The sequence below is a fragment of the Ailuropoda melanoleuca genome, chromosome 4 (genome assembly GCF_002007445.2).
Source record: "Ailuropoda melanoleuca isolate Jingjing chromosome 4, ASM200744v2, whole genome shotgun sequence".
In the NCBI taxonomy this organism is placed as follows: domain Eukaryota; kingdom Metazoa; phylum Chordata; class Mammalia; order Carnivora; family Ursidae; genus Ailuropoda; species Ailuropoda melanoleuca.
This window is the reverse complement of record NC_048221.1, coordinates 96,409,789-96,435,530: the sequence shown is the minus strand read 5'-3', so window position 1 is coordinate 96,435,530 and position 25,742 is coordinate 96,409,789. Positions and strand designations below refer to the sequence as shown.

Here is a 25,742-nt window from a genome sequence, read left to right as displayed (position 1 = left end):
CCCACTCTGATCTCAGTTGTGCAACACAACCAGATTTTTTCACGCTCAAAATAAGACATGAATTTTCACAACACAAGTCTCTGTTTCAAGACTCTGTTTTTAAAAATTATAATTCTTAAAATTCTACATTTACCATTGAGTAGGATGTTAGCCATCTCCGGGGTGAACACCTACTTCAGATTAAAGGGCATCTCTTAACTTGTCTCTGTATTGTTAACGCTTTTGTGTACAACTCCAAGCTGGGAAGAAGAGCAGTGTCTTGGGGCACTAACAACTCAGGCAGGAAGTCCGTCTCTCTCTCCCAGGTGAGAGTAAAATGGTTTAGGCCTCCCTGATACCTCCAGAGAAACTTGGGGAACTCTTGATGGGGATTGATTTTTAAAACATGCAAAAGACTGAAGGTGAACCAGCATTTATATATGTCTTTATTTCAGAAAAGAGAATGGCTGCTGTTGGCCAAAGGGGAGCCCCTGAGTGGAGGACCCAGCCTGAGACAGCCTGCCAGCACCTTCTATGTGATTGTGCCATCACGCTCCCCCACCCTGCTGGTGAAGGCAGTGGCCACTCGGGAACTGATGCTGCCCAGCCCCTTCCCCCTGCTGCCTGAGGACCCACCTGATGACAGCCTTAAGATTGTAGAGGCAAGTGGAGCTCAGATCTCTTGGGACAGACAGAGGGAGAGAAGAGTTGGGAGTTGGAGAAAGGCATGAGGGAGAGGAGCGAGCCTGTGGGGGAAGGACTGGGGAGCAGAGGAAAAGTGGTTGTGCCAAGAAGGTGGTGGAGGGTCAGTAATGTGATGTGGGTCTGTGTGATGGTGTGTTCCCACGGGTCTTTCTCTGCATTGTGTGTGTGCAGATGTGTGTACCTGTTTGTGTGCAACTATTTTTGTTTGTTGAGGAAAAGGTAGCCAATGTAGGTGCCCAGGATAGGAAGGGCTTCAAAATGAGACTCCCAGGCAACAGAGGGAACTGAGCTGCCAGCCATTTTCTCCCCCCTTCTCCTGTGCCTCCCGCTCCTCCCCCTCCTCCTCCTCTCTTCCTTGGATCTGGATTCTGGATTTCCTCTGCCAGCCTCCCCTGGCTGAAGGCAGGAGGAGGGGCTCTGGGCAGAGAGAACTGGAACCACATCACTGCTGGATCACTGGCTTACGTGCAAAGAGGACAGAGCCTGGGATTGTGTTCTTGCCCTGGTGGCTGTGAGCATGCAGAGAGAGGTGGGCACGAGTGGCCATGGCTCGCTCAGTGTCTCACTTTGGGGCCAGTGGTTCCTGGCACAGGATGTTGTGGCCGGAAAACCTGACTGCTCAGGAATGCTGTGCTTGCGTGTCCTCAGGCTATGCTCACCTCACAGGCCAGGCAGAGAACTCAGTGTGCTCCCGGCAGACTGTGAGCACCCCAGGCCTTGGACACCCCTCCCTCACAGCCATGCACACTGGATCCCTTGTAACCTCACAGCACTCCAGCCCCTCTCAGAATCCCATGACGCACTTCTTGGGGCCAGAGTCTTCCGCGTCCCTAATCACTCAAGGTTGCACCTACTTGTTGCACTCTTGCTGGAACTGTACATCATCACAAGCACTCAGATCAGGGGGCCAGGACACCCAATGGGACCCACATCTATTTCAGTCTTCACACATCCTCCAGCCTCTCATACTCTGCCTCACATCTTGTGTTCTGTGACCACAGGTTCCCTGGGTAAGGCTCCTCTTCTCTCTTCCTCAGAGCGTGCTGGACAGCCTGGAACTAGAGCCCACCTACAACCCCTTGCAGGCTTGGAGTCACCTGTACTCACACCTGAGCAGCACCTTTATCAAGCCTCAGGGCCGGCTCCACCCAAGCTCAGAGAGCCGGGCCCTGAGAAAGGTACAGCTCCCTCCCTACTCCCCTTCCTTCCCATTATGCCCAGAATCCAAGAGAGCCCTCCTACCCTGTCCCCAATTCCCCTCTCCCCGCAACCAAGGGAGTAGCCCTCTTCCCTGGATCTCCCCTGGTGGAGGGGAAAACCAAGCCAACAGGGGAAGAAGAAAAAGAACAGCTCTTTTCCCTAGACAAAGGAAATTACAACCCCTGCCTGGTAGGGACGCTTTTCTGCCCTGGCACTGGACGTTTACATATGGTAATATTTAGGTATCTTAACTGTAGCACTTATGATAACTCATTAGTCATTTAACAGACCATTGGCCCACTAAGCAAACTGACAGCACTGAGACCACAGCTTCTGTTTAAAGAAAAGGCTAAATGGAAGGTGGAAAAAGAAATGTCCAGAGGGAAGGAAATTAGCATTTACTGAACACCAGCCATTTGTCAGGTTTTGTGACAAGGGCTTTCACATGTGTCTTTCTCATTTAATCCTCACAGCGTCCCTGCAAGGTAAGTGTTAATACTCATTGTACAGATGAGGAAAAGGAGGCTGACCCAAGTTAGTCAACTGGAGTCAGAGCTTTAGCAACAAGGGTTAAAGAGAGAAAAGGAATTGAGAGTGGAGTTATTTTTATGAAATTCATATTCTATGATATTTCCCTTTGTCCCTATTAATCTTTTCCTAGTTTCTCAGTAACAGAGCCTTTAGAAACTCCTGCTTTGCCTTAGCTGAAGTTACAAGAGAAAGATCTTTCCAAATTACAATCAATCTAGAGATGAGAACAGAGCCCACCACAAGCTAGCTGGTGGGCAGGCTAACAGAGGAGAGACACTCAACCAGGAAGACAAGCCCAGGGGACTCCACTGCCCTGGGCCTTGAGGCTGTCACTCAAGGGATGGAACACATGAAGGAGTTAAGACAGGAGGCCCAACAGGGAACAGGAGAGATCAGGAACTGTGGTCTGGGCTTCAGAGAAGTCTGCTTGCTTTCTTTGCAGGCTGGGCAGTTCCAGACAAACCGAGTTCGAGCCACAGTGGCCCCCCTGCCTATGACTCCAACCCCTGGCAGAGCCCCCCAGATGCCAGCAGCCCGCGAGTCTTCCTCAGAAGCCTTCTTCTGGCCTTCCAGGGAGGAAGCGAGGGAGGAGAAAGAGGAGGAGTATCCCTCAGGGCCCTGAGTCCCCAGCGCCAGAGCCCTGCTGCCCTGCTCAACCACATCTATACTAAGGCTCATACAGTGAATGGCTTTCTGTGGTCACACTTGCCTTCTGTCCACTTGAGCCTCTGTGAGCTCCAGGTGACTGGGAAACAGAGCCTTCCCCTCCTCTGTCTTCAGTGCTGCTACCGCCCCCACCCCCACCACCCAGGCCCAGAAGAGACACAGCTGAACTTTTTCCTTCTCCAAACAGGAGCTCATTTTCTTTTGGATCATTTGATACCATTAACACAGATGAAGATTAAATACCCAGTAAGTCTCCACCATTGTTAGGAGCAATCCCAACCCCGAATTTCTCCTTGCAGTTCCCTGTAAGCAAGTAGATGAGGTCAGGTCACCTTTGGGAAACTGGACCTCAAGAGACTAGGACAAGGTTTTCAGAGCTCTTGAAAAATAAGTACTATGGAAATTTAAGCCTCATTCCAAAGCTATGCTCTTCCCACTATAGCCACCACAGAGCAGTTCCCTTCAACCCTCCAATAGAAAAATGGTTGGTGCTTGAGTACCTACAGGTAAAGTGTGTGTGTGCACGTGTGTATTTGTGTGTATTGGGGCAGGTGGTGTCATATAGCTGAGAACAGGAGGGAAAGATGGTGTGAAAAAGACCTATTCCCTTCCTATTCTCTTCTCTCCGAGCCTGTCCACTTTTCTGTTGGCCCTCTCCATCCACAGAATAACTACCATTTATAAAATGCTTAATCTCTGCTTCGGACTGCACTAAGTATTTGAGAAACTTAACTCCTTTCACACAACCCTGTGAAGTAGAGTCTGGTGCTGGGTTTTCCCATTTTACAGAGGGGCATTGAGGAAAACTGAGGGTTACAGATGTTATACAACTCGCCCAGCATCCCAGAGACAGGCTCAAGCCCAAGTGGGCCTGACTGGACCACCCAGGCTCTCACCCACCACACTGCTCAACTCACCTCCCTGGACCCCTTCCTCCTTCTGCGGCCCCCAATACATTCTCCTGACCCCCTCCACACCCACCCAGCACACCCTGCCGCCATGTCCCCTCTGTGACTGTTCACACACATAGACCTCTTAAACCCAAGCTGACTTTAATGAGAATAAACTTCTTAAAATCTAGGTCTCTGGCAAAGAACAATGCAGGGGTGAGAATCCAGGCACAGTCCAGCATCACCCTAGAGCCTCCATGCAGTCCCCTCAAACTGCACCAACTCAGACTAAGCACCCCTTTTCATAGACCTGGTCTAGCAGCTGTCCATTCCTTTTCGGAGGGTGACTTGGGGTGCTGGTCTCTCCCAGGTCCCATCCCTCACCCCTGCCATCTCTCCCACTTCTAAGACTTCTGGAGATTAATCATCCTTCCCTTGACTCCCCTGATCCCTCCGGTCCCCTGGGCTGGCTTACACAGGATCCTCCAGCCCTCTGGAGGATCTGCAGGTTCTAATAGGTTTCTTTGATCCCCAGTGCCACCTCCCCGTGGTGGTCCTATCAGCAACCCCAGCCTTGCTCTACCTCTCATGTGGAGCCCTCTGACTTGACCCCGGTCCTGTCAGCACCTGCTCTAGACAGCTCACATTCCCAGCTCCCTGAGGCACTGCTCTTCTGGACCTGGCTGTACAGGACAGTGTCTGAGCTGCGGCCTTTGCTGCCACCACCAGCTGCAGCTCCAAGTTCAGAGAAGGCCAAGCCCCGGGGCTTGGGAGCTGGGAGGGGCTTTGTGCTCCGAGGAGGTGGCACAGCGTAGTCATCAGTGGCAGGGTTGTAGGGGAGCTCATAGCCCTCCTCCTTCACCCGAGCCTGGCACCACCACGCATCCCTGGGCTCCTGAGGCAGATCGTAAAGGCCTCGGAGAGCAGCTGGGGCTAGACCCTCAGGTTCATCATAGATGGGATCCTCTTTGGGGTCCGTCAGCTTGGCCTTCAGCAACTGCTGCTGCACATGCTCGTACAAGTCGCAATAAAGAGGTTTCTTGAATTGTACTCTCTCCCCTGCCTGAGCAGGGGTGCTGTCCAGGGGGTCTGAGTATAAGGAATCCTGGGAAGGGCCTGGAGGAATGCGCAAGGAGTCTAAGGGTTCAGCATACAGGGCAGGAGGGCAACCCAGGAGCTCCTGAGGGCCAGGCAGGGATGCCGACTTCCTCTCTGCCACTTCTTCATGGGAATCGGCTTTGAGACTATCCTGCCCTTGACCATCCTTTCCCTGGGCCTTCTGCCGGTGAATAGCAGTCTCAACTGCCTGAAAGATGTCATTCCCCTGCGATGTCTGGAAGGTGAAGGTTCCAGGGCCTGAAGGGCAGCGGCGACCAGCCTCAAAAGAGAACATGACCTGAAGAAGGTGTGGAGGAAAACATTACCAGGAGCCTTGAAAGGAGATGAGTCACAGGGCCTGTCCTAGCTATAGAGGATCTACAAAGAATAGACTACCTGGGGAGGGAGGTGGGATCGTGGGCCAAGCAAGGAAGGGTTATCCAGAGGACAGAACTTCCCGCCTTCCTGTCCTGCCTCACCCCACCCACCCCACAGCTATCCCGACCCAGGAGTCCGTGCTCCCTGACAGCCCCCGCACCTTGTCCCGGCCATAGCGGCGCAACAGAGTGTAAGGCCAGAAAAGGAGTGGCTCCAGTATCTGACTCTGGGCCCCTACGGTCAGGAGAGTGAGCCTCTCAGCCTCCACCCTCAGCACATAGGAGCCATGCAGGCCACAGCGCTCAGCGGCTTCGGTCCTCTGCACCGTTACCCAGAACTGGGATCCTGGAAGGAATACACAATTAGATTGGCGCCCGGCCCGAAGCCGGACTGGTGGGGGAGGGCACTGGGGAGGTAGGGCAGGTTGTCCAAGCACTCACTTGGAAACCAGCTTCGGGAGCTTCCTACTTCCCCCTGGGTCCCTGACCCTTTAATCACTCCCTTCCCACGAACACCCTTCCTTTCCACCCCATCCCTGCCCAGGCCTCTAGCGTCTACCTTCCCAGGTGGGGCTATACAGCGAGTTCTCCAGCATCTCCAGGGCAGAAAGCTTGGGTGAGTTCTCCGCAGGCGCCAGAGCCCAGCTACCTTTCTGGGGTAAGTAGAGAGAATATCGAGGACCCTGCAATTCCCTCGCCGCTGTTCCCAGGGTCCGAGCCAGCCTAGGCTGTCTGCTACTGTAACCGCCCCCACCCCACGTCACCTCTTGGGCCCAGTGCGTTTAGCCCCAGCCCGTCACGGGCAGCCCCGGCACCCTCACCGGAAAGGCATTTCGGCACAGTGTTTGCACCCAGGCGGCGCTGGACGGCGCGTCTGCCGCCAACAGGTGGGAGCGCTGCGCGGTGTCCAGGCGGAAAGCTGCGGCGCCAGGCTCAGGGGGGCTCTCCAAAGCCACGGGGACCACGCTCACACACTCCGCCAGACGGATCACCTTGCAGTCCAGGCGGCGCGAGCCCCCTCGGCCCCCTCCAGAGCTCGACTCCTTGTGGTCAAAGAACTCGAGCCGCGCTACGCCGTGGGGACTGGCAGGATAGAGTACCGCCCAGGTCTTCCTCCACCTCTGGGAAGAGAGAGCGTGACGCTGGGGAGGGAGCGGGCGAGCACCAGCGGTCCGGGCCCCGACGGAAGAGACTGGCGCAGGCCGATTTCGGGTCTGCAGCTTCCCGACTGGGGGAGAAGCTTCCCGAGAAGGATGCTGCCCCGTCTCCCCAGGACCAGAGAAGGCGTACCCCGAGGGCAGCGGACCTTCTCCGGAGTGTGAAATCAATTTCGCGGGAACGTCAGAGGGCTCTCCAGCTCCCGGCCCGCGCTCCAACCCGCTGCCTCCCCCTCCCTCCCGCTGGGCTCTACAGCCCACTCCTAAGTCTTACGGGGTTCCGCAACTCCTGCCCCCAACTACCTTGGTACCGAAACGCTGACTTTGCAAAAAGAGCGGCCCCTCCATCACAGCTCCGTCCATGGCCCCCGGCAGTTCCTTCCGCGCTTCCTGGCCCTGAGGGCTAGGGGCGGGGCGGGGGCGGGGCCGGGCTCCCGGAGGCGTTCCCGCCCCCCCCCCGCCTCCGCGGACCGCGAAGGGGGAGCAACGAGAGCAGCAAAAAGAAAGGGGAGGGGGTCCCCAGATAAGTTGGGCGGTGCCCCACCTTCAGACCCCTACCCACAGGCCTAGGACGTTCACAAGTGGCTCCACCAGAGGAAACTTCGAGGTTTCGGCCAGAGGGTTCTGGCGCCTGGGCTTATGGGCTGTGTAGGACGTCACAGGCTCAACGTGACATCAGATTGAAGGCCGTGACGTCACCCCGAAAATGCCAGTGGGGACCCTGGGGCACCGGAGGGACTCTGCGGGTCTTCATCGCCTCATTTCTCCTGGCCGGACCCTCCCCTAGCCCGGCTGGAGTTCGGCTGTTTACACTCCGCGGAGCCCGGGACGTGGGGGAAGGGCTAGGGTCTGGGGACTGGAAGGCTTCCCGGAGCCCGGAGCTAAGCCGCGGCCTCCCGCCGCCCTCGGGGCCGCCGCCTGGGCCGGTCCGCGGCCCCGTGGCCTCTTGTGTGTCCAGCTCCCTGACCGCAGCAGCCCGGCCTCCAACCCGCGGGAAAAGAAAGCTTCATTGAGCAGGCCGGGGAGGGTCGGCGGTGGGGGGGTGGGGGGAGGTGGAGCAGCCGCAGCCGCGGCCAGCTCCACGGGGGAGGGGAGGATCAAAAGGAGAAGAGGAGGGAACTGGCCAGGGAGGAATGGAAGAAGGCGGAATGTGGGAGGGCTCAAGAGGACGTGGGAGGGACGAAAGGAGAGGGGGGAGAGAAGGGGGGGGTCCAGTCTCCCCTGGCCGAGCACTTTTTTGGGGAAGTCCTAGGACTGATCTCCAGGACCTGGACTCTTCTCCCAGCTCCTAGAGCCCCGCTCAGCCAAAGGTAGGGGGAGTCACGCTGCCGCGGGAGGAAGGAGAGTTTCGGATGGAAAGGATGGTGGAGGGACCACGGAAAAGGGGTGATGCAGGATGGGGCGAGGGTAAACCAACCAACAGAGGGTTTTATCATTGTTTAAAAAAAGAGACACAAGAAGAGTGGAGAGAGGAGGCAGATATTTGGCGGGTGGGGGGCTGCGGGGTGTTCCAAGTTGGGCAGCCGCCAGGGCCCTAAGGCTGGAGGCTCCTCTGTGAGGCCCTACCCCTGGGCCCCCAAGCCAAAATGTCCCCAGAACAAAGCTGTCCTGTTGTGTTGTTTGTCTGAGTTGGGGAAAGCATGTTCAGGGGCCCCTTGTAGGAGAGGGGCTGTTCTCAGTCCCAGACAGAGAGAAGGCCTTGGCTGAGGTGCTGATTGGCACCCTGGCCTCCGGTTGCCAGTGACAGCGATGGCAGTGTTGGCAGGAGGTTTGGACAACCCCACCCCATTACCCCTCCCAGCCTGAGGCCTGGCCCTCCTGGGCCCCTTGACCCTGCAGGGCGTGTGAGAGCCTGTGTGCTGGGTAGGGTGTGTGTGTGGGNGGGGGGGGGGGGGGGGGGGGGTTCTCCATGCATCCTGGTCTCTGCCAGCTCTGCTGTGGAATCTGCCCAGACAGGACTCAGCTTGGCTTCCAATCAGGGAACCTAAGATCTGAGGGGCTCGTAAGCCCCCTCACCTGCTTCTCTCCACAATCAGTAGCTATCTGTCCTCTGTCTGACTGGCTGAATGGAATCATCTGGGTCCCGGCCACCACCCCCCTTGGCTCCTGCCAGGCCCTCTCCTCACCTGTTGCCTGTGTCTCTCCATTGCTGTGTGCAGTGGCTCTCTCACGGTCACCTTCTGTCCATCTTCCACATTGTATCTCTCTGCTGTCTCTTTCTGTTTGATCCCCTTTCGTTCCCACAGTTTCCCTTCCTCTCACATCCTGTCTGGGTCTTCCTCTTGCTCAGTCCCTATCTCTTTCTCTCGACTATTCTCTGCCTCTTGATCTCTAATCACTGTCTTTTGATCTTTGGGTCTCTTAGACCAGTGTGTGGGGATAAATGAGGGGAGGATGACAGAGCTAGGAAAGGACCTCGTGAGACAGAACAACTGATGGTGCGGGAGAGCCTATCTCTGTGTCTCTGTCTCTCTCCCTCTCTCTCTCCCCCCTCCCTAGTCTGCACCTCTCTGACTCTGTGTTTCTGCTCTTATTTAGTTTGTGTTTCTTTCTCACTTAGTCCCTGGGTCCCTGTCTTTCTCTCACACAGTCTCTGTCCTCCTTTGGTATCTCTCTCCCTCTCCTGACCTCTCTCTGGGACCCAGGCCCGGCTTGGTCTCAGTGTCTCTTACACGCTCTCTCTCTGGGGCACCCAGGCCTTCCCTGCCATGCGACCTGTCAGTGTCTGGCAGCGGAGCCCATGGGGGCTGCTGCTGTGCCTGCTGTGCAGCTCCTGCCTGGGATCTCCAACCCCATCCACGCCCCCCGAGAAGAGGGCTGGCAGCCAGGGGCTGCGCTTCCGGCTGGCCGGCTTCCCCAGGAAGCCCTTCGAGGGTCGCGTGGAGATCCAGCGAGCTGGCGAGTGGGGCACTATCTGCGATGACGACTTCACCCTTCAGGCTGCTCACGTCCTCTGCCGGGAGCTAGGCTTCACAGAGGCCACGGGCTGGACCCACAGTGCCAAATATGGCCCTGGAACAGGTGAGCAATGCTCCATGCATGGCCTAGGTATTGCCTTAATGGAGGGAGAGGGAACACCAGGGCAGGCGCAGAGACCCAGGACACCAAAAACAGCCAGTGTCAAGTAACCCATGGTTGACAGTCACTTCTCAGGCCTGCGTGACCTTAGGCTGGTCAGTGCCTTCTCTGAACTTCAGATATGCTATGTACAAAGTGACCAGGTGATCTCTAAGTTCCTTTCTTCTGCAAACGTATGATTCCACAAAGACACATGCAAGAGCAGCCCTGATACTGGTGAGCCCTGTACAAGTAAAGTACAGTTGGTTTGATGGAAAGCTGAGAGCAGATAAATGATGACCAGATGTCCCAAACCAGAAGGGAGCACAGATACTGCCGCTGACAAAAATCAGATTAGAGGCAAGAGCTGAAACCAGCAAGCTGGCACAGACTAAGAACAATAAACTCTTCAGACAAGAATGGGGGGAGGGGCTTCAGAGGAATTCTGCGACCTGAAGGTGCTTACATTGTATGAGCCACAGTAGGATTGAAGGACAGAAGCCGGTGCAGTCTGCAGCGCATCCCCACTTCCCACTGGCTGGACCACTTCTGGAATAAAGTGTGCCTTGTAGGTGCCACATTTAAGAGAGACAGTAGAAAATGGAACTACTTTCAGAGGAGAGCTGCCCAGATGTGAAAGATTAGAAGCCAAATTTCAAGAAGGAGTAGCTGAAGAAACCGGGGATGTTTGGTATGAAAAGAAAAAAGCTTTGGATAGCATTTACCTGAGGACAGTCATTTGGCTGAGGGAGTTTTCTGGATGGCATCAAAGGACTGAATCAGACCTGGTGGGGGAAGGTCATAGTCACGAGGACTCTGTGATGGTTCCAGTGGCCTGGTGGGGCTGGAAGTAGGCATCCCAGCAGAAGCTGGGTGAGTCCTGTCAGGATGTGCATGATGCGTCCCTGCCATTGGCTGGGACAGACTAGTCACATTGGGTGGAATTCCATGTGGAATTGGGTCCATCCAACTCTGACAAATCAGATATTCATTTCAGTGTGGTCCAGGCAGAGAGAAAAACAAGGGGCAATGTGGCAGCGCAGACAGGGCAGGCCCATGGGAGAAAGCGAGGCTGAGGTGAAAAGAACTTAGATTTCCAAGTCTCACAAACAGCTTAAACCCCTAAGTCGCCATGTATTGGCTGTGTGGTCTTAGGCAAGTCACTTCTCTGAACCCCAATTTCTTTTTTTTTAAAAGATTTTATTTATTTATTCGACAGAGATAGAGACAGCCAGCGAGAGAGGGAACACAAGCAGGGGGAGTGGGAGAGGAAGAAGCAGGCTCATAGCGGAGGAGCCTGATATGGGGCTCGACCCCACAACGCCGGGATCACGCCCTGAGCTGAAGGCAGACGCTTAACCGCTGTGCCACCCAGATGCCCCTGAACCCCAATTTCTTTACATAAAATGGTGGCAGCTCTAAGAATAATCATGTATATGCATACATGGCAAAGTGCCCAACACACAACAGGTACTTGATTAATTGTAGCTATTATTGAATAGGTTAGGACTGATCAGAAATTCAGTGTTGACTCTTTTGATTTTTTATTCACCCTACCAACTTCTTGAGTATCCCCCAGATCACCACTAACCCTCCATCAGTCCTGTGCTCCCTTTCCTCCCACAGTGTCCTATCTCTTGCACACCCATTAACTTAGCAGAAAAATGGGATCATCCTGGCCAGATGTGAGGCTTCTAGGCTCACTCTCTCCAACATCTCCATCACTCCCCCACGTCCTCCATCCTGCCTCCACAAGCCTCTCTATCCCCTCATCTCTCCCTCCACAGGCCGCATCTGGCTGGACAACCTGAGCTGCAGTGGGACTGAGCAGAGTGTGACTGAATGTGCCTCCCGGGGTTGGGGGAACAGCGACTGTACCCACGATGAGGATGCCGGAGTCATCTGCAAGGACCAGCGCCTCCCAGGCTTCTCAGATTCTAATGTCATTGAGGTCTGCCATTCAGACACACACACACACCACCCGGGATGGCCGGGGTGGTTATATGTGGTTAGAGGGGATACTAGAAGGTAGGGGATCCCATATGCCCCACAGGCTAATTTGGGTTGGTGGGAGGCTTAGAGGGTGGCGACAAACGATAGAGCTCCTAGACATAGCAAAGCCCAAGTTTGTTTTAGCATTGGCATTCAAGTTACTAAGCCTGGCATGAGCCTCTCCAGCTTCATCCTGCTCTCCTGGAACATCTCCCTTCCTATCTCTCCTACTGCTTCCGTGCCTCTTCCTCTGTGAACTGCTCCCTCATGCTCCTGGCCGCCTTGGGCGCTCCTTTCCTCAGCTTTCTCAGCACCCTTCATCACCTCTCGGAGCACATGCCCTTCCACTCTCGCGGTCCAGGAGAGTCGGTTCACCACAGACAGCAGGCGTGCCAGCCCCTACTCCCCACGGGCTTTACAGCAAACACACTTGATCAGGGCTCCACGAGGGTGGGAGGACATGTAAAAGGTGCTGAGACTCCTTCCTGTGCTTGTGGTCCCATCCCAGGTAGAACAGCAGCTGCAAGTGGAGGAGGTGAGACTTCGACCGGCTGTGGGGTGGGGCAGGCGGCCCCTGCCAGTGACCGAGGGACTAGTCGAAGTTAAGCTTCCCGACGGCTGGTCGCAAGTGTGTGACAAAGGCTGGAGCGCCCATAACAGCCGCGTGGTCTGCGGGATGCTGGGCTTCCCTAGCGAAAAGAGAGTCAACACGGCCTTCTACAGGTGAAGGGATGTGGGCGCTGAGTGTAGCGGACTGGGATTGAGGGTTGCTTTCTAAGGGGTGGTGTCTCGACCTCTGGGAGGGCCCGGGGCTCTGCAACAGTAGAGAAATATGGAGGCCCTTTCGGAAGTGGAGAGTTCAGAAATCTTGTGGGACCATGAAGGGGCTCCCCGGGGCGAGTCTGAACTAGGGCAAGCAAGGCTCCTGCTCTCTCGGGTCCGCAGCTGGGGCGGGGCGAGTGGCGCCGGTCGCGGGTCGGGCCCATGACGCCATCGGTTGGCAGGCAGACTCTCGGCGCCCCGGGGTGCGCGCCGAGCCTCGCGAGGCCACGCCCAGCGGCCGGCGGTCCCGCGGGCGGTTACGGTTACGGCGCAGGGCGCGGCCCCGGGACCCGCCGTCGGAGCTGAGGGAGCGCGGCCGCGCCCTGCGGAGCGGTGCCTGGGTGTGTCCAGAGCCGGGCTGGGCGCGCGTGTCCCCGCCAGAGAGCCAATCCCCGAGGGTCGGAGGGCGCGGGGGAGAGGTCAGGCCCTGCCCCTGGGACTTCTAGGCAAGTTTTCCAGAATATCCTTGGGGGGCGGCGCGCCCGGCCCTCTCCACCTGCCCTGGTGTACGCCCTAGCTTCCAGAGTAACGGATCACACTGGTGAACGGCTCTGTGCTTACAGCGCCTCGCTACCCTGGAGAATCATGCGGTCATTTTGAGGAGTTTAGAAATCTTGACAGTCTCTTTGTAATCTATTTCAAAGGCTAAAATGCTAATTTCTTTTCAGCTCTTCCTTAGTTGAGTTTTGCAGAAAGACCTCTTGACATCTAGGTGACCTTCCATTGGGTACACAACTTCAGATATGGTCTGATCAGGGCAGGGTACAGCTTTGGGTAGAGCATGCGCAGACTTTGTATTGACTTTCTGTTGAGGAAACACCCCACTTTTCGTATTGAACCGGTAATCATCTAAAACCAATTCAGATCTTCCCTTATCCTTGATACTAATAGAAAAGCCTATTTGAACCTAAATCTATGTTGAGTTTACGCTATTAAATTAGATACATCATTTAAAAGCCATTAAAAAGCCATGATGAATCCATGAGATTATCCTGAATCTTGACATTATTTTCCATTTGTCATCCCTCCCAGCTTCCTCTGGAGGATATATACGATAGCTATGCCTTCTGCCTTCATCAGAGTGACTGTTAAAATTGTTGAAATGTTCAAAACCAAAGTCTAATTCTTCCTTACTCATCAAGTTTTACTCATTAGTTGTGAAATGTTTTTTCCCACTAATTGGGAACAAACTGAACACTACAATGAGGTAGCCAACATTTCACCATTTTATCTATAATGAAATCATGGGAGATTTTGTTAGTCTCCCTTAAAATCCAGATATATTCATGGCCATTCTCCAGCCTTCCAATTTAGTAATCTTATCAAAAAAGGAAATCATGGTGGTTTGAACTAATTTTTACTGAAATCATTCTAAGTCTCTAAGGATTGCCATATATTTTCCTCACTGTTCACAAACTTTCCATTTAATAACTTATTCTAGAGTATTATTATTTAAGGAATCATTTTTCTTCTCTTTGAAAGTAAGTATATATTATCCAACCTCTAGTCTTCTCCAGACTTGCTCAATTTTCCTTGCCTTGGTTCTTGGCACATCTGAAAGTTCTTTCAGCCCCAAGGAATATACTTTATCTGGTCTAGAGACTCAAACTGTTTTAAAATAGCTATGTGCTGTGCTCCTTTACTATTATCTGTCTTGGGGCTGTATTTCTTTCTCTGTGCTGTTCTTTACCTTCCCTAACCCAAACATCAGGTTCTGAACGATTAGCATAATTTAAAAAGCAGGGATTTCAAGTGACAAGGCTAGCATGAACAAAGGTGAAGAGATCCATTCATTCAGTATTGATTGATTGGGTGTCTACAGTGTGCCAGGGACCGTTGTAGACACTAGGGATTCAACAGTAGACAAAACAGACAAAAATCCCTGATCTCATGGACTAGGGAAGAATTGGAAAATAGTAAAATTTTAAAATGCAAAGATGGCAAAGAGTGTAATCGATAAAAATAAAGCCGGGAAGGAGTTAGGAAGTCGAAGTGGGATTGCAGTTTTAAATAAAGCAGTTAGAGAAGGCCTCTTTGAAAAGGCATCATTTGAGAAAAGATTTAAGGGAGGTGAGGGCACAAACTGTGTAGAAATCTAGCTGAGCATTTACAGGAAGAGGGATCATAAATGAAAAAATCCCAGGGGATAGGGGAGGGGTAGAAGGAGGGAGAAGGCACTCTTGCATGCTCCTGGAGGCCACTGGGGCTGCAGCTGAGGCAACAAGAGAGAAAATGATAGAAAGGTGACATAGGAGGAGATTGGGAAAGAATGGGGAGGCCACTCATGACCACATAGGAACATTTGGGAGATTGGCTTGCTGTCTGTGTGAGATAAGGTTTTGAACAGAGATGTGACATCTGACTTCCATTTTTAAAGTATTATTTTGGCTGCTTTAAGAATAGACTGTAGGGGCGCCTGGGTGGCACAGCGGTTGGGCGTCTGCCTTCGGCTCAGGGCATGATCCTGGCATTATGGGATGGAGCCCCACATCGGGCTTCTCTGCTATGAGCCTGCTTCTTCCCCTCCCACTCCCCCTGCTTGTGTTCCCTCTCTCGCTGGCTGTCTCTATCTCTGTCGAATAAATAAATAAAATCTTTAAAAAAAAAATAGACTGTAAGGGATGCAGTAGAGTCAGGGAGTCAGAGAAATTAATTAGGAGGTTATCGCCTCCTGAAAGCCAAGTAAAGAAAGTGAGAGGTGATGGTGACCAGCGAGAGTGGTGAAAAATGATCATATTCTGTGTATGGTTGAAAGTAGAGCCAACGGGATTTGCAGATGGATTTAATGTGGTGTGAGAGAAGGAAAGGAATTAAGGTTCATTCCAAGGTTTTGAGCCTGAGCTAAGTATGGAGTTGGCCTTTTCTGATAAGGAAGACAGTGGGTGGAGCACATTCTGTGCGAGGAGGAGGTGGAGGGTGTTGTATATTAAAACTTGGTTTTGGACCTGTTAAATCTGACGTTCTCTAAGACATTGAAATGGTGAGGCCGAGTAAGCAATTGGGTATATGACTCTAGAGTTCAGTTGAATAAAAGTATTATAAGTCCTGAAACTGGATAGTGTCACCAAGGTAGTGAGTGTAAACAGGAAAAGAGAGGTCCAAGGACTGAACTGAGAGCTCAAGTGTTATGAGGTCAGGAAGATAAACTGAACATGGAAACAGTGAAGTGAGGTAAAAAGAACACCAGGGGAGTGTGGTGGCCTGTAAGCCAAGTAAAGGGCTTCAGGAAGAGGGAGCAAGCGAGTGATCACCTGACTCAGTGCTGCTGGTGAGTCTAAAAGCACAAGGACTGAGAAACAAAAGCTGGGTTTAGCAAAATGGAGTCATTGCTGACCCAGACAGAGATGACAGTGACTAGGATATTTTTCAAAAGACGGTTGACTAGAGTAGAAGGTCATGCTGAAAAATAATTGAAGGAAGATCTGAATACTTAAAAGCCAGAAAATGGAACACTTTTCATGCCAGATTAGGGAGTTTGATCTTTATCTTATGGCAAAATTAAAAATAAAAGTATATGGGGGCGCCTGGGTGGCACAGTCGTTAAGCATCTGCCTTCAGCTCAGGGCGTGATCCCAGCGTTCCGGGATCGAGCCCCACATCCGGCTCCTCTGCTATGAGCCTGCTTCTTCCTCTCCTACTCCCCCTGCTTCTGTTCCCTCTCTCACTGGCTGTCTCTGTCATGTCAAATAAATAAAATCTTTAAAAAAAATAAAAATGAAAGTATTTGTATGGGACACTGATGAAATAAGCCCAGTGTTGTTAAAGTTTACCCGATAGTAGTGAACTGGAGGGAGGAGGTTCTGTATGCAGTAAAGACTAGTTAGGAGTTTGTTATAAAAGCGAAGCTGATTCAGAGGGTGACAACCAAGAAGAAGGAGGATGAAGAGCTGTAGGATGACTGGTAACAGAAAATAAGAGAAATACGGGAAATGCCCCTGAAGCTGCTGGAGAGGAGGATGGTGTGTGCCATCAGGCATCTCTGGGCTTCAAGGTAATGTGCACTAGCTTCCGAGTGAGCCATCCTCAGCAAGTCTGAGACCCAGCATTTATCCCTAGGTATGCATGGTCTGAAGTAATTTTCAGAGATCAGGAATATTTGTGTAGATATTGCAATCTGTTAATGAATGTGGGATATAAAGGCTGGAGGACACATACTAAGTAGAGAGATCATTTGTAGTGAGGAAAGGGGTTACAGGAGTCCTGGGAGATTCTGTGATGGGGCTATGATCTAGATTTCCTTTCACAGGTCACATCAGACAGACAGAGCATTCTCACAGGTAATACCATCATAAAGGATAGGCCAGGTCATTAGAAAGAACTCCACCTTCCTTAGAGATAGAAGATATATCGGCTAGCTTTTCGAGGAAGCCAGTAAGATTTTTGGGAATGAAAAAATCAGAACATGATGCATTTATCATTTTTCCACTTGGTTTTATAGTTCTGCCCTAGAACATGTGAAAGTTGTAGAATTTTAGAAGAGGAAAAGAATGTAAAGATAATTGATCATTTACTGTCCTTTTGCAGGCAAAGAAATTGAGGTTCTAAGAGCTTAAGAGCTGAAAGCTATTTATTGAACTCCTGTTATTTGAAAAGCACTGTGCAAGGTGCTGAGAACACAGAGGTGATGAGAGACCATGGAAGACCTTATAGTCTACATTAAGGATTTGGGTCTTTATAATAAAAGCCCTAGGAAACAAGTGAAGTGTTTTCACGAGGAGGGTTGTGAGAGGCCATGAGGAGGTTTTGGGCTCCAAAAGATCACTCTGACGGCATTTCTGAGAATGGTTTGGAGATGAACAAGAGTGGATGGACTGGAGAGATGTTTAGGAAGTAACAATGACAGGACTTGGTTATGGACTGACGTTGGGAGTCAAGAAAAGAAGTATCAAGGTTAACTCTTAGGTTTCTGGAGTGGATTTTACTGAAAGAATTATGGGTTTATTTTTTGGACCTATGTTACATTTTAGAAAACTTTGAGACATCTAAGTAGAAACATCAAGAAGGCAATGGAATATAAGGTTAGGTATAAATGAGAACAAATAAAGAGAGGGTATGGAATGAGTAGAATGCCTCAGACAGGGCTCTAAAAATTTAAGTGACTAGCTAGAGGAAGACCCTGTGAAGAAGACCAAGAGAGAGCAACCAGAATTAGGAATCAAACCAGACTAGTAGTGTTAAGACAGCCAAGGAAGGAGAGAAGAAGAGAACAGCAGTGTCAGATGCTACCAAGAGGTAAATAAGATGAAGACTGAAACTGTCTACTAGATTTATTATCACAGAGTGATGGGGAAAACCAGAAAAGAGTGGCTTAAGGAATGAGTGGTAAGAGAGAGGATAAAGAAATGGAGTATTGACAACGCTTGACAGTGTTTCCTATGAAGAATGGGGGAGTTATGGGGTGGAGGGTGTGTGTGGGAGGCGTGTATAGGAGAGATCAGAACATGTTTAAAACGATTCAGTTGAGGAGAGATTGTATACGACTTCTCAATTGAGAAAAAGAGGTCCTAAGAGATGGAATTCAGAAACGTTGGGGGGGAGTGGCCTTAGAGAAGAGAGATGGTTGGCATGAGAAGAGGGTGCACAGATGTAGGTAGGTTTTTATATTTGATGGTTGAAGAAACAAATGATGGGGGAAACAAGCACACTTGTGAATGAAGGAGTGTAAATAAAGACAGATATCAGTACTGGTTCTAAACAAGCACCAGCTTCTTGATATAATCTATATTGTACCTTATATATAACTAGGTATGCCATATGATATTTAATATAAAACCTTATAAATAACTAAGAGAAGAAGTACTTCTAAATTTCTAGATAATACTCCATTTTTCTGAGTACTAGCCAGAGGACCAAGATAATCTTGAAAGAACACACAAAATATATTTCATTTTAGACAGATCCAAGGAAGAGACATTTGGAGAAAAAATTTCACACTATACTTGTGTGATGAGAGGTTCTAAACTCTTAGTAATGTCTCAGGAAAGAGACCTGAGAGTTATTGTATACTCTTTCCTAGGAATTTTGGACATATGGGATATTTTGGCAAAAAGACCAACTAAGCACATCCTCAGGAAGAAGCCGGGGCAGGAAATACCAAGCAACTCCAGCGCTGTTTCAGATCTACATATTAATACCCTAGTGCATCTGCACACACTACAGTGTGTCCAGATAGGACTCCTCAAGAGAAAACATCAGAGTAAGAACATGTTTAAAGAGGGGATAAGTAAGATGATAACAGGGAGTCCCACAGACTTATAAGAACAGACAAGCAAGATCGGCATTCATCTGTACAAAGTTGGACAGGACACAGAGGGGGCAAAATTAGTCTTTAAAATCAAAAGGAGAATGAGAGGAGAAACAGACCTAGTTTCCAGACATTAGACTTAAGGCAACCTCTTGAAGAATAAAATAGGTCAAATATTTAGGCCAATTAAAAAGAAATAAAGTTTTAGAATTTATTTCTCTGGAAGCAAGTCTGGGAGCTGAGCTCCATTTGTGAATGACTAAAGCATATGGGATTTAATTTAGGCAGGAAGGATGCTGTCATCCTAACCCGCCTGGCCTCATGTTCCCCAGTCAAACCAAGTTAATGTTCTTGGACATCCAGCCTTGGTCCTGGTTCACAGCCCTCAGACCTGGAAATGCCATAAGTCAGAGAGCATCCAAGAATAAAAGACAGTCAGCCTCCCTATAACCAGACCAGTTCTCTCTCCTTGCTTGGTCAGTCTGACAATCTTAACAGTCCTAACACCTTCCTACTTATACCCTCCCCATAGCCCTCCCCTCAGGTTTAGATCAACCCTGCTATTGACCCTAGTCCTCATGGCCCATCTGCCCCAGCCTGATTTCTGTGGGTGCTGGTATAGGGGCTCTATTAGCCTGAGTCCGTGTGCTTCACTGCTGCTCGTCAGCCTGGTCATGGGCATGTAAGGCCAAACAGCTGGGAAGGGTTGAGCCTTGGGAGTATCTCATAACATTCTGCTGACTTTCCAGCTTCCCTGTTGGAAAAGTAATTTGCCCTTGGCCCCAGCTGCATCAGCCTTTCCCACTCGGTTCTAGACTGATCTTGACTCTGCTATTGTCTTATCCTCACAGAAAGTTGAGGAAGCGAGCGGCCAAAGCCTCGGCCGGACGCCCCAAGCCCATTGGAAGGTAATGGGGCAAGAGCCCTGGGACCTCCTGCTCGCCCCTGTGGCCCGAGGAGGTGGATGGATGGAAGGCAGCCTATCCATGTCCATCCCAGAACCCAAGCTGATGAATTAGAGATGTAACTGCAAAATGGCCATTCGGGGTGGGGGGGGAGGCAGGCATGGGGATGGGCAAGCTTAGATCTTAGAGTGCACAGGGAGGAAATAATGTAGGAGTGGCTGAGGAGAAGCCTCTATATCCTTATACTTCCCCTAAATAGGTTGGACTCCAGCCTCAGCCACCTGCATGTTTCCTACCCCCTACTCTTCACCCCCCCTTAATTCATCCACATTCCCCTTCTCTCTCCTCCCTTTACCTCTTATCCCCTCTCCCCTCACCCCCTGGACTGACTAGAATTCTCATCACTGTTGTGGAATCCAGAGAGCAACCTGAGTTCCTAAAATGGACTTCAGTGGTGTGTAGCAGTCCGTGTGTGTGGAAAATCTGGCCCCTTCACTTTACTCCTTCCCACACTCTGCATAAAAGGTCCTTTCTGGAAACAGGAAAAACAAAAGAAAACCCTCTACCTTTCCTGGGCCACATACCTAACTACTACCTCCACTAACTTCTTTCTCCTTTTTTCAGACCAATCACCAAGCTTAAAGTCAAACCCAAACCCCAAGTGGGCAGGGGATCAGTCAAGAGGTAAATGAAGTTCAGGCTGGGTGTGAAGAGAGGGAGAGCACAGAATGATGATGAGTCAGGGCAATCGGGCTGTGGTCAGGAAGGGGTCCAGGAGGCCCCCACCATGACGTGGAGGAGCAGCAGTAGCTATTACAAACCACTTTCCAGATGATTCACTGAAATATAAAGTGATGCTGGCCCTTATGTTTCTGCGGAATTACGCTTGTCACAGGATTTTTGCAAGTCTTGATAGAAGCTCATCCACTGACTACCCTTGTTCCACATGCTTATTTATCTTCCCCCAGTGAATTCTAGCAGATCCTCTGGCATTTTTGTCCTTCAGATGCCACACCTGCCTCTCCCTCAAGAAGTTCAGTTTGCCTAAGGGATCAGTGTTCCCAGCTTACCTTTATTTGATTAATTTTTTAAAAATAGGTGCTACCAGCTTGGAGGTGAGACTCAGGGTCCCCTCTGGAACCTCTGCCAGGGATGGGTTCAGATTATAGTCCCTATGTCTCTGGCCCAGTTGACACAATTAGGCTCCCAGTTCCCTAATTTTCTCATGGGTTCCTTTGGAATTCAAGGGAGTGGAAAGCTTCCAACCCCAGTGATTACCTCTCACTAGGCTTCCAAAGGCCATTTGCATGTGAGAAGTCTCCCTGATAACTTCAGCAGTGGCTGAAGACACAGAGAATTCATCCCTTTCTTCCATCCCCTCCTTTCTTCTGCACATTCTAGGATCACCCAGTGGTCCCTTGGTGGCCCTCCTTCCCCAGCTCCTCCTTCTGGTGGCTTCAAAGGAGCTTGGAATTCAGGGCTGTTCTTGTAGTGCCTTCTAGCTAAGGGTCATCTGTGTCCAACATGGCCATGCTCTGGTCTTCCCTGAACCCCAAATCCAAGTGCACACTGCTATTTTTACTGTGTTCCTTAGGGGGAAAGGGGAGGCGGAAGTTTAGAAAAGCTCTATCTTTTTCCTGTGATGGCCCCCTTGACTTTTATTTTCAGCCATACAGGACTTTGGGAGAGTACCTGATCTGTCTGAGCTTCAGAATCCACTGATTCTGAGCCCCCGAAGGTATTCTGTAAAATCTCCAGGCTTCCTTTGTCTATTGTGTTTATAAACTTCTCCTCCTCTCTGTGTCTTCTAGCCAATGACTTCAAGTCATCAGATCCCTTCCTCTCTCTGACATCAAGTGATGGGCACATTACTACAATAACTCGTTGCCAAGCCAGACTCACAGGCCCACCTCACCAACACGAGCCCTCCTCTCTGGGCACTGCTCTCATCGCGCGCCCCACTGCTATCTCTTATTCTGTTAGTGTCAATAAACAAGCCCCCTCGTTCTCACAAGGCATCTCTCCGAGGTGCTTCCAAGTTTTAACGTCTCTAGTTTAGTCCCATTTTCATGCTCGGGTGGCTACAGAACATTCCTTCTGTTACATTTAAATTGCAGAACCATGGACTACCTTATTAAAGCTCAGCTCAGGTCTGGAGAGCTCTCTACCATTCTGTTGTGCATATTCACTCTCCTCTGGTCATGTGGTCTCTTAACTTTTGTCTGTCTTGCATTTATACATCTTCATTCCCACATGTGCCAGCCCCAGTCCTTCCCTTCTGGTATATTCTTCTCACAACTACCCATCATATTCTGGCCTGGAAGACCCTTTGGCCTCAGAGAAGCAAGCCATTTAGACCCAAGACTTACTCACTCCTTTGCATCCTGTCCCTGATTCAGTTATCTCAGCCTCAGCATAATAGAAGGCTGAGCCCCCGCTGGCTCTTCAGACTTCCTGTTTGTGTCAGCCACTCCCTTCTGCCCATCTCTTTCAGCCAGGCTGTCCTGGCTTCCCACTCTCTCTGCACAGGGATCTCAACCCCAGCCTCCATTAGGGCCAGCAGCCTGAAACCAATGGGAGCAAGGTTTCTGTCAGGCCAGTCAACACTAGCTGTCCTGCCCAGAGGGGTCTTTGGCTGCAGGTCCCCCAAGAACCCTCCTGTCTGGGTAATCTGGGCTTTTTCAGCCTGGAAACTTGCCCTTTGTCTCTATGGAAGGAAACGCAGCAGAGAAGAGGGGATGAAAAAGGGGTAAAATGGTCATGAAAGGTTGGGGGATGGTGGAGGCATGGAGGGGAGGAGGGTTGTGGGCAGAGGTAGGAGCACTGTTTTACCCTACTGCACCCCACTCCTGTCCCCCCAGGCTGCTGGCCCAGCGGCAGCAACACTCCTTTGGTCTGCATGGGGTGGCGTGCGTGGGCACCGAGGCCCACCTCTCCCTCTGCTCCCTGGAGTTCTATCGTGCCAATGACACCACCAGGTGCCCTGGGGGGGCCCCTGCGGTGGTGAGCTGTGTGCCAGGCCCTCTCTACGCAGCATCCAGTGGCCAGAAGAAGCAACAACAGTCGAAGCCTCAGGGGGAGGTGTGTGAGACAGTGACTCTAACTTTCCCCACCCCAGGTGGAGAACCCCAGAGCCTAGCCACCCCCTGACTAAGCACAGCCCTGACCTTTGAGGACAGAGAGGAACCTCTCTCCAGGGGGTGGGCCACAGTCCTGAAACACCCCCCCCCAACCAGAATCTCATTCATCTCCCAGGTCTGCTTAGCTCTGTGCTGATGTTTCCATTCACTGCTTTTGGGCACATCTCTCTCTTCTATAGACCCGAGTGCGTCTAAAGGGTGGGGCCCACCCAGGAGAGGGCCGGGTGGAAGTCCTGAAGGCCAGCACATGGGGCACAGTCTGTGACCGCAAGTGGGACCTGCAGGCAGCCAGCGTGGTGTGTCGGGAGCTGGGCTTCGGGAGTGCTCGAGAGGCTCTGAGTGGTGCCCGCATGGGGCAGGGTGAGGGGGATGAAGATGGGAGGAAGAGGGAAGGAGAAGGTACACACTCTCCTGGGGGGTACATTCCTTGGGAAGGAGACCCCGAGGCAGACAGTGAAGGTCCAGTTATAACCTCCTGATCTTTGACCTCTCACCATAGGCATGGGTGCCATCCACTTAAGTGAAGTTCGATGCTCTGGACAGGAACCCTCCCTCTGGAAGTGCCCCCACAAGAACATCACAGCCGAGGACTGTTCCCATAGCCAGGATGCTGGAGTACGATGCAACCTGCCCTACACTGGGGTAGAGACCAAGGTCAGTTATCTTTCCAGTTCTGTTCAGGGATCTGGTCTCCTCTCCAGTCCTGGTCATGATTTGCAGCCTGACAGCTTCCCAGCCCACTGTCCCAGGCCCCCGCCACCCAGCAACTCCCACCCAACGCCTCCACTTGCCAGCCCTTATGTGCCTCTGAATCACCCGTCAGCCACATGCCTGCTATGGACACCTACTTCCCCTCCCCAAAAGCTTACCCAGAACTTCCATTCTGTGTCACTACAGATCCGACTCAGTGGAGGCCGCAGCCGACATGAGGGGCGAGTGGAGGTGCAAATAGGGGGACCTGGGTCCCTTCGCTGGGGCCTCATCTGTGGGGATGACTGGGGGACACGGGAGGCCATGGTGGCCTGTAGGCAACTTGGACTGGGCTATGCCAGCCATGGCCTGCAGGTGAGTGAGGAGAGGGAAACCAAGGCCGTTGCCTCCAAAGCCTGTGTTTGGGGCAGAGGACTGTGGAAATGAGTCCCTTGGCCCAAGAGGCTGGATGGTGGGGCCTCACAGAAACACCAACATGTGTTCCCAGGAGACTTGGTACTGGGACTCAGGGAATACCACAGAGGTGGTGATGAGTGGAGTACGCTGCACAGGGTCTGAGCTGTCCCTGGACCAATGTGCTCATCATGGCACCCACGTTGCCTGCAAGAGAACAGGAACCCGCTTCACTGCTGGGGTCATCTGTTCGGAGAGTGAGTGAAGCCAGGGAAGGGAGGCTCTGGGCCACCCCCTTGGAGAGAAAAAGAGAGCTGTAAGCCGGAGGGGTACTCCTTGCCTGTGAAAAACCAGCCTCTCCCCCTCCACAGAGGGAGGAAGAAGCACCCCTATCTGTCCCCGCCCCCCCATCAGTGACCTCCCACACTCTGCTTCCTTCCTTGGGGCAGCTGCATCAGATCTGCTGCTGCACTCGGCCTTGGTGCAGGAGACAGCCTACATCGAGGACCGGCCCCTGCACATGCTCTACTGTGCCGCAGAAGAAAACTGCCTGGCCCGCTCGGCTCGCTCAGCCAACTGGCCATACGGCCACAGGCGTCTACTCCGGTTCTCCTCCCAGATCCACAACCTGGGACGAGCTGACTTCAGGCCCAAGGCTGGGCGCCATTCCTGGGTGTGGCACGAGTGTCATGGGTGAGAGGGGCAAGCAGAAGGGCAAGGTCACTGGAGATGGGGCAAGCCTGCTGGGGGTAGGGAAGGAAACAGGGGTCCCCTTGTCCCCACAGGCACTACCACAGCATGGACATCTTCACCCACTATGATATCCTGACCCCCAATGGCACCAAGGTGGCCGAGGGCCACAAAGCTAGTTTCTGTCTAGAAGACACCGAATGTCAGGAGGGTGAGTTGGGCCTCGAACAGACACCTGTATCTCCATCCCACAGCCTTGCCTCACACTGACATATGCCAATCCCTCTCAGATGTCTCCAAGAGGTATGAGTGTGCCAACTTTGGAGAACAGGGCATTACCGTGGGTTGCTGGGATCTCTACCGGCATGACATCGACTGCCAATGGATTGACATCACAGATGTGAAGCCAGGAAACTACATTCTGCAGGTGCTGGGGGCCTGAGATCCAGCTGGCAAGTGGGAGGAATGTTTGTTAAAGACACCTTGGGATTTGAGGACTTCAACTGGTTACATTGCCTTTCTCCCACTTACAGGTGGTCATCAACCCCAATTTCGAAGTAGCAGAAAGTGACTTCACCAACAATGCAATGAAATGTAACTGCAAATACGATGGGCACCGCATCTGGGTGCACAACTGCCACATTGGTACTTGGTGGGAAGAGGAGCCCAGAGAGACTGGGGGATGGGAGGGAAAGACCTTCATTCTCATCTACCTAAGTTGGTTCTGTCTTCCCACCCACCTCTGGATCTCCCAGCCTCTCCACTTCTACCCACCCTTCCCCACAATGGGTCTGTTTCCCCACCTAAACCATCCATTCACCTTCTAGGTGATGCCTTCAGTGAAGAGGCCAACCGGAGGTTTGAGCGCTACCCTGGCCAGACTAGCAACCAGATCGTCTGAGGTGCTGCCGCCCTCTCCGCAAACCACCACTGGCCCCTAAGGGCAGGAGTCTGAGGCTCCCATTACCTCAGGAGCTTACCAAGGAACCCCTGATGTCAGCAGGCTGGCCGCACTCATCCAGTGTGCACTATGGATGTGGAACTCTCAAGCCAAGGTTATCGCCCTCCTTCCTACGCCAGCTGCTAGATCTGTGGCCAAGTGTGGGGAATTTTTGCTCCCAGGCCCAGCACCGAGCCAAGCACACGACAAAGAGCAGCACCTGATTAACTGCCCAGAACAACAGA

At 51.9% G+C, this 25,742-nt stretch overlaps 2 protein-coding genes across 9 annotated transcripts; one reads left to right on the top strand and one right to left on the bottom strand.

The window, feature by feature from the left end:
* Nucleotides 1–402: 402 nt before the first annotated feature.
* On the bottom strand, nucleotides 403–8,871 carry DOK1 (docking protein 1). Of its 5 annotated transcripts, none has more exons than XM_011227748.3 (5): nucleotides 8,730–8,871; nucleotides 6,268–6,567; nucleotides 6,006–6,099; nucleotides 5,608–5,792; nucleotides 403–5,367 (listed from the first exon to the last, which is right to left on the bottom strand). In XM_011227748.3, exons 1-5 carry the CDS (start codon nucleotides 8,748–8,750, stop codon nucleotides 4,558–4,560), a joined length of 1,410 nt encoding a protein of 469 aa, XP_011226050.1. In that variant the 5' UTR covers nucleotides 8,751–8,871; the 3' UTR covers nucleotides 403–4,557. The 5 variants fall into 5 exon arrangements, with proteins under 5 accessions (XP_011226050.1, XP_002921509.1, XP_034515305.1 ...); XM_002921463.4 differs by lacking the exon at nucleotides 8,730–8,871 and adding an exon at nucleotides 6,907–7,572; XM_034659415.1 differs by lacking the exons at nucleotides 5,608–5,792; nucleotides 8,730–8,871 and adding an exon at nucleotides 6,907–7,572 and having other exon boundaries at nucleotides 5,206–5,367.
* On the top strand, nucleotides 7,709–25,720 carry LOXL3 (lysyl oxidase like 3). Of its 4 annotated transcripts, XM_019801992.2 has the most exons (16): nucleotides 7,709–7,913; nucleotides 9,300–9,624; nucleotides 11,448–11,611; nucleotides 12,161–12,375; nucleotides 19,570–19,626; nucleotides 20,248–20,307; nucleotides 22,485–22,704; nucleotides 22,943–23,123; nucleotides 23,263–23,417; nucleotides 23,661–23,828; nucleotides 23,962–24,124; nucleotides 24,317–24,560; nucleotides 24,653–24,768; nucleotides 24,848–24,984; nucleotides 25,091–25,202; nucleotides 25,385–25,720. In XM_019801992.2, exons 2-16 carry the CDS (start codon nucleotides 9,312–9,314, stop codon nucleotides 25,456–25,458), a joined length of 2,379 nt encoding a protein of 792 aa, XP_019657551.1. In that variant the 5' UTR covers nucleotides 7,709–7,913; nucleotides 9,300–9,311; the 3' UTR covers nucleotides 25,459–25,720. The 4 variants fall into 4 exon arrangements, with proteins under 4 accessions (XP_019657551.1, XP_034515279.1, XP_002921510.1 ...); XM_034659388.1 differs by lacking the exon at nucleotides 19,570–19,626; XM_002921464.4 differs by lacking the exons at nucleotides 19,570–19,626; nucleotides 20,248–20,307.
* The last annotated feature ends 22 nt before the right edge of the window (nucleotides 25,721–25,742 follow it).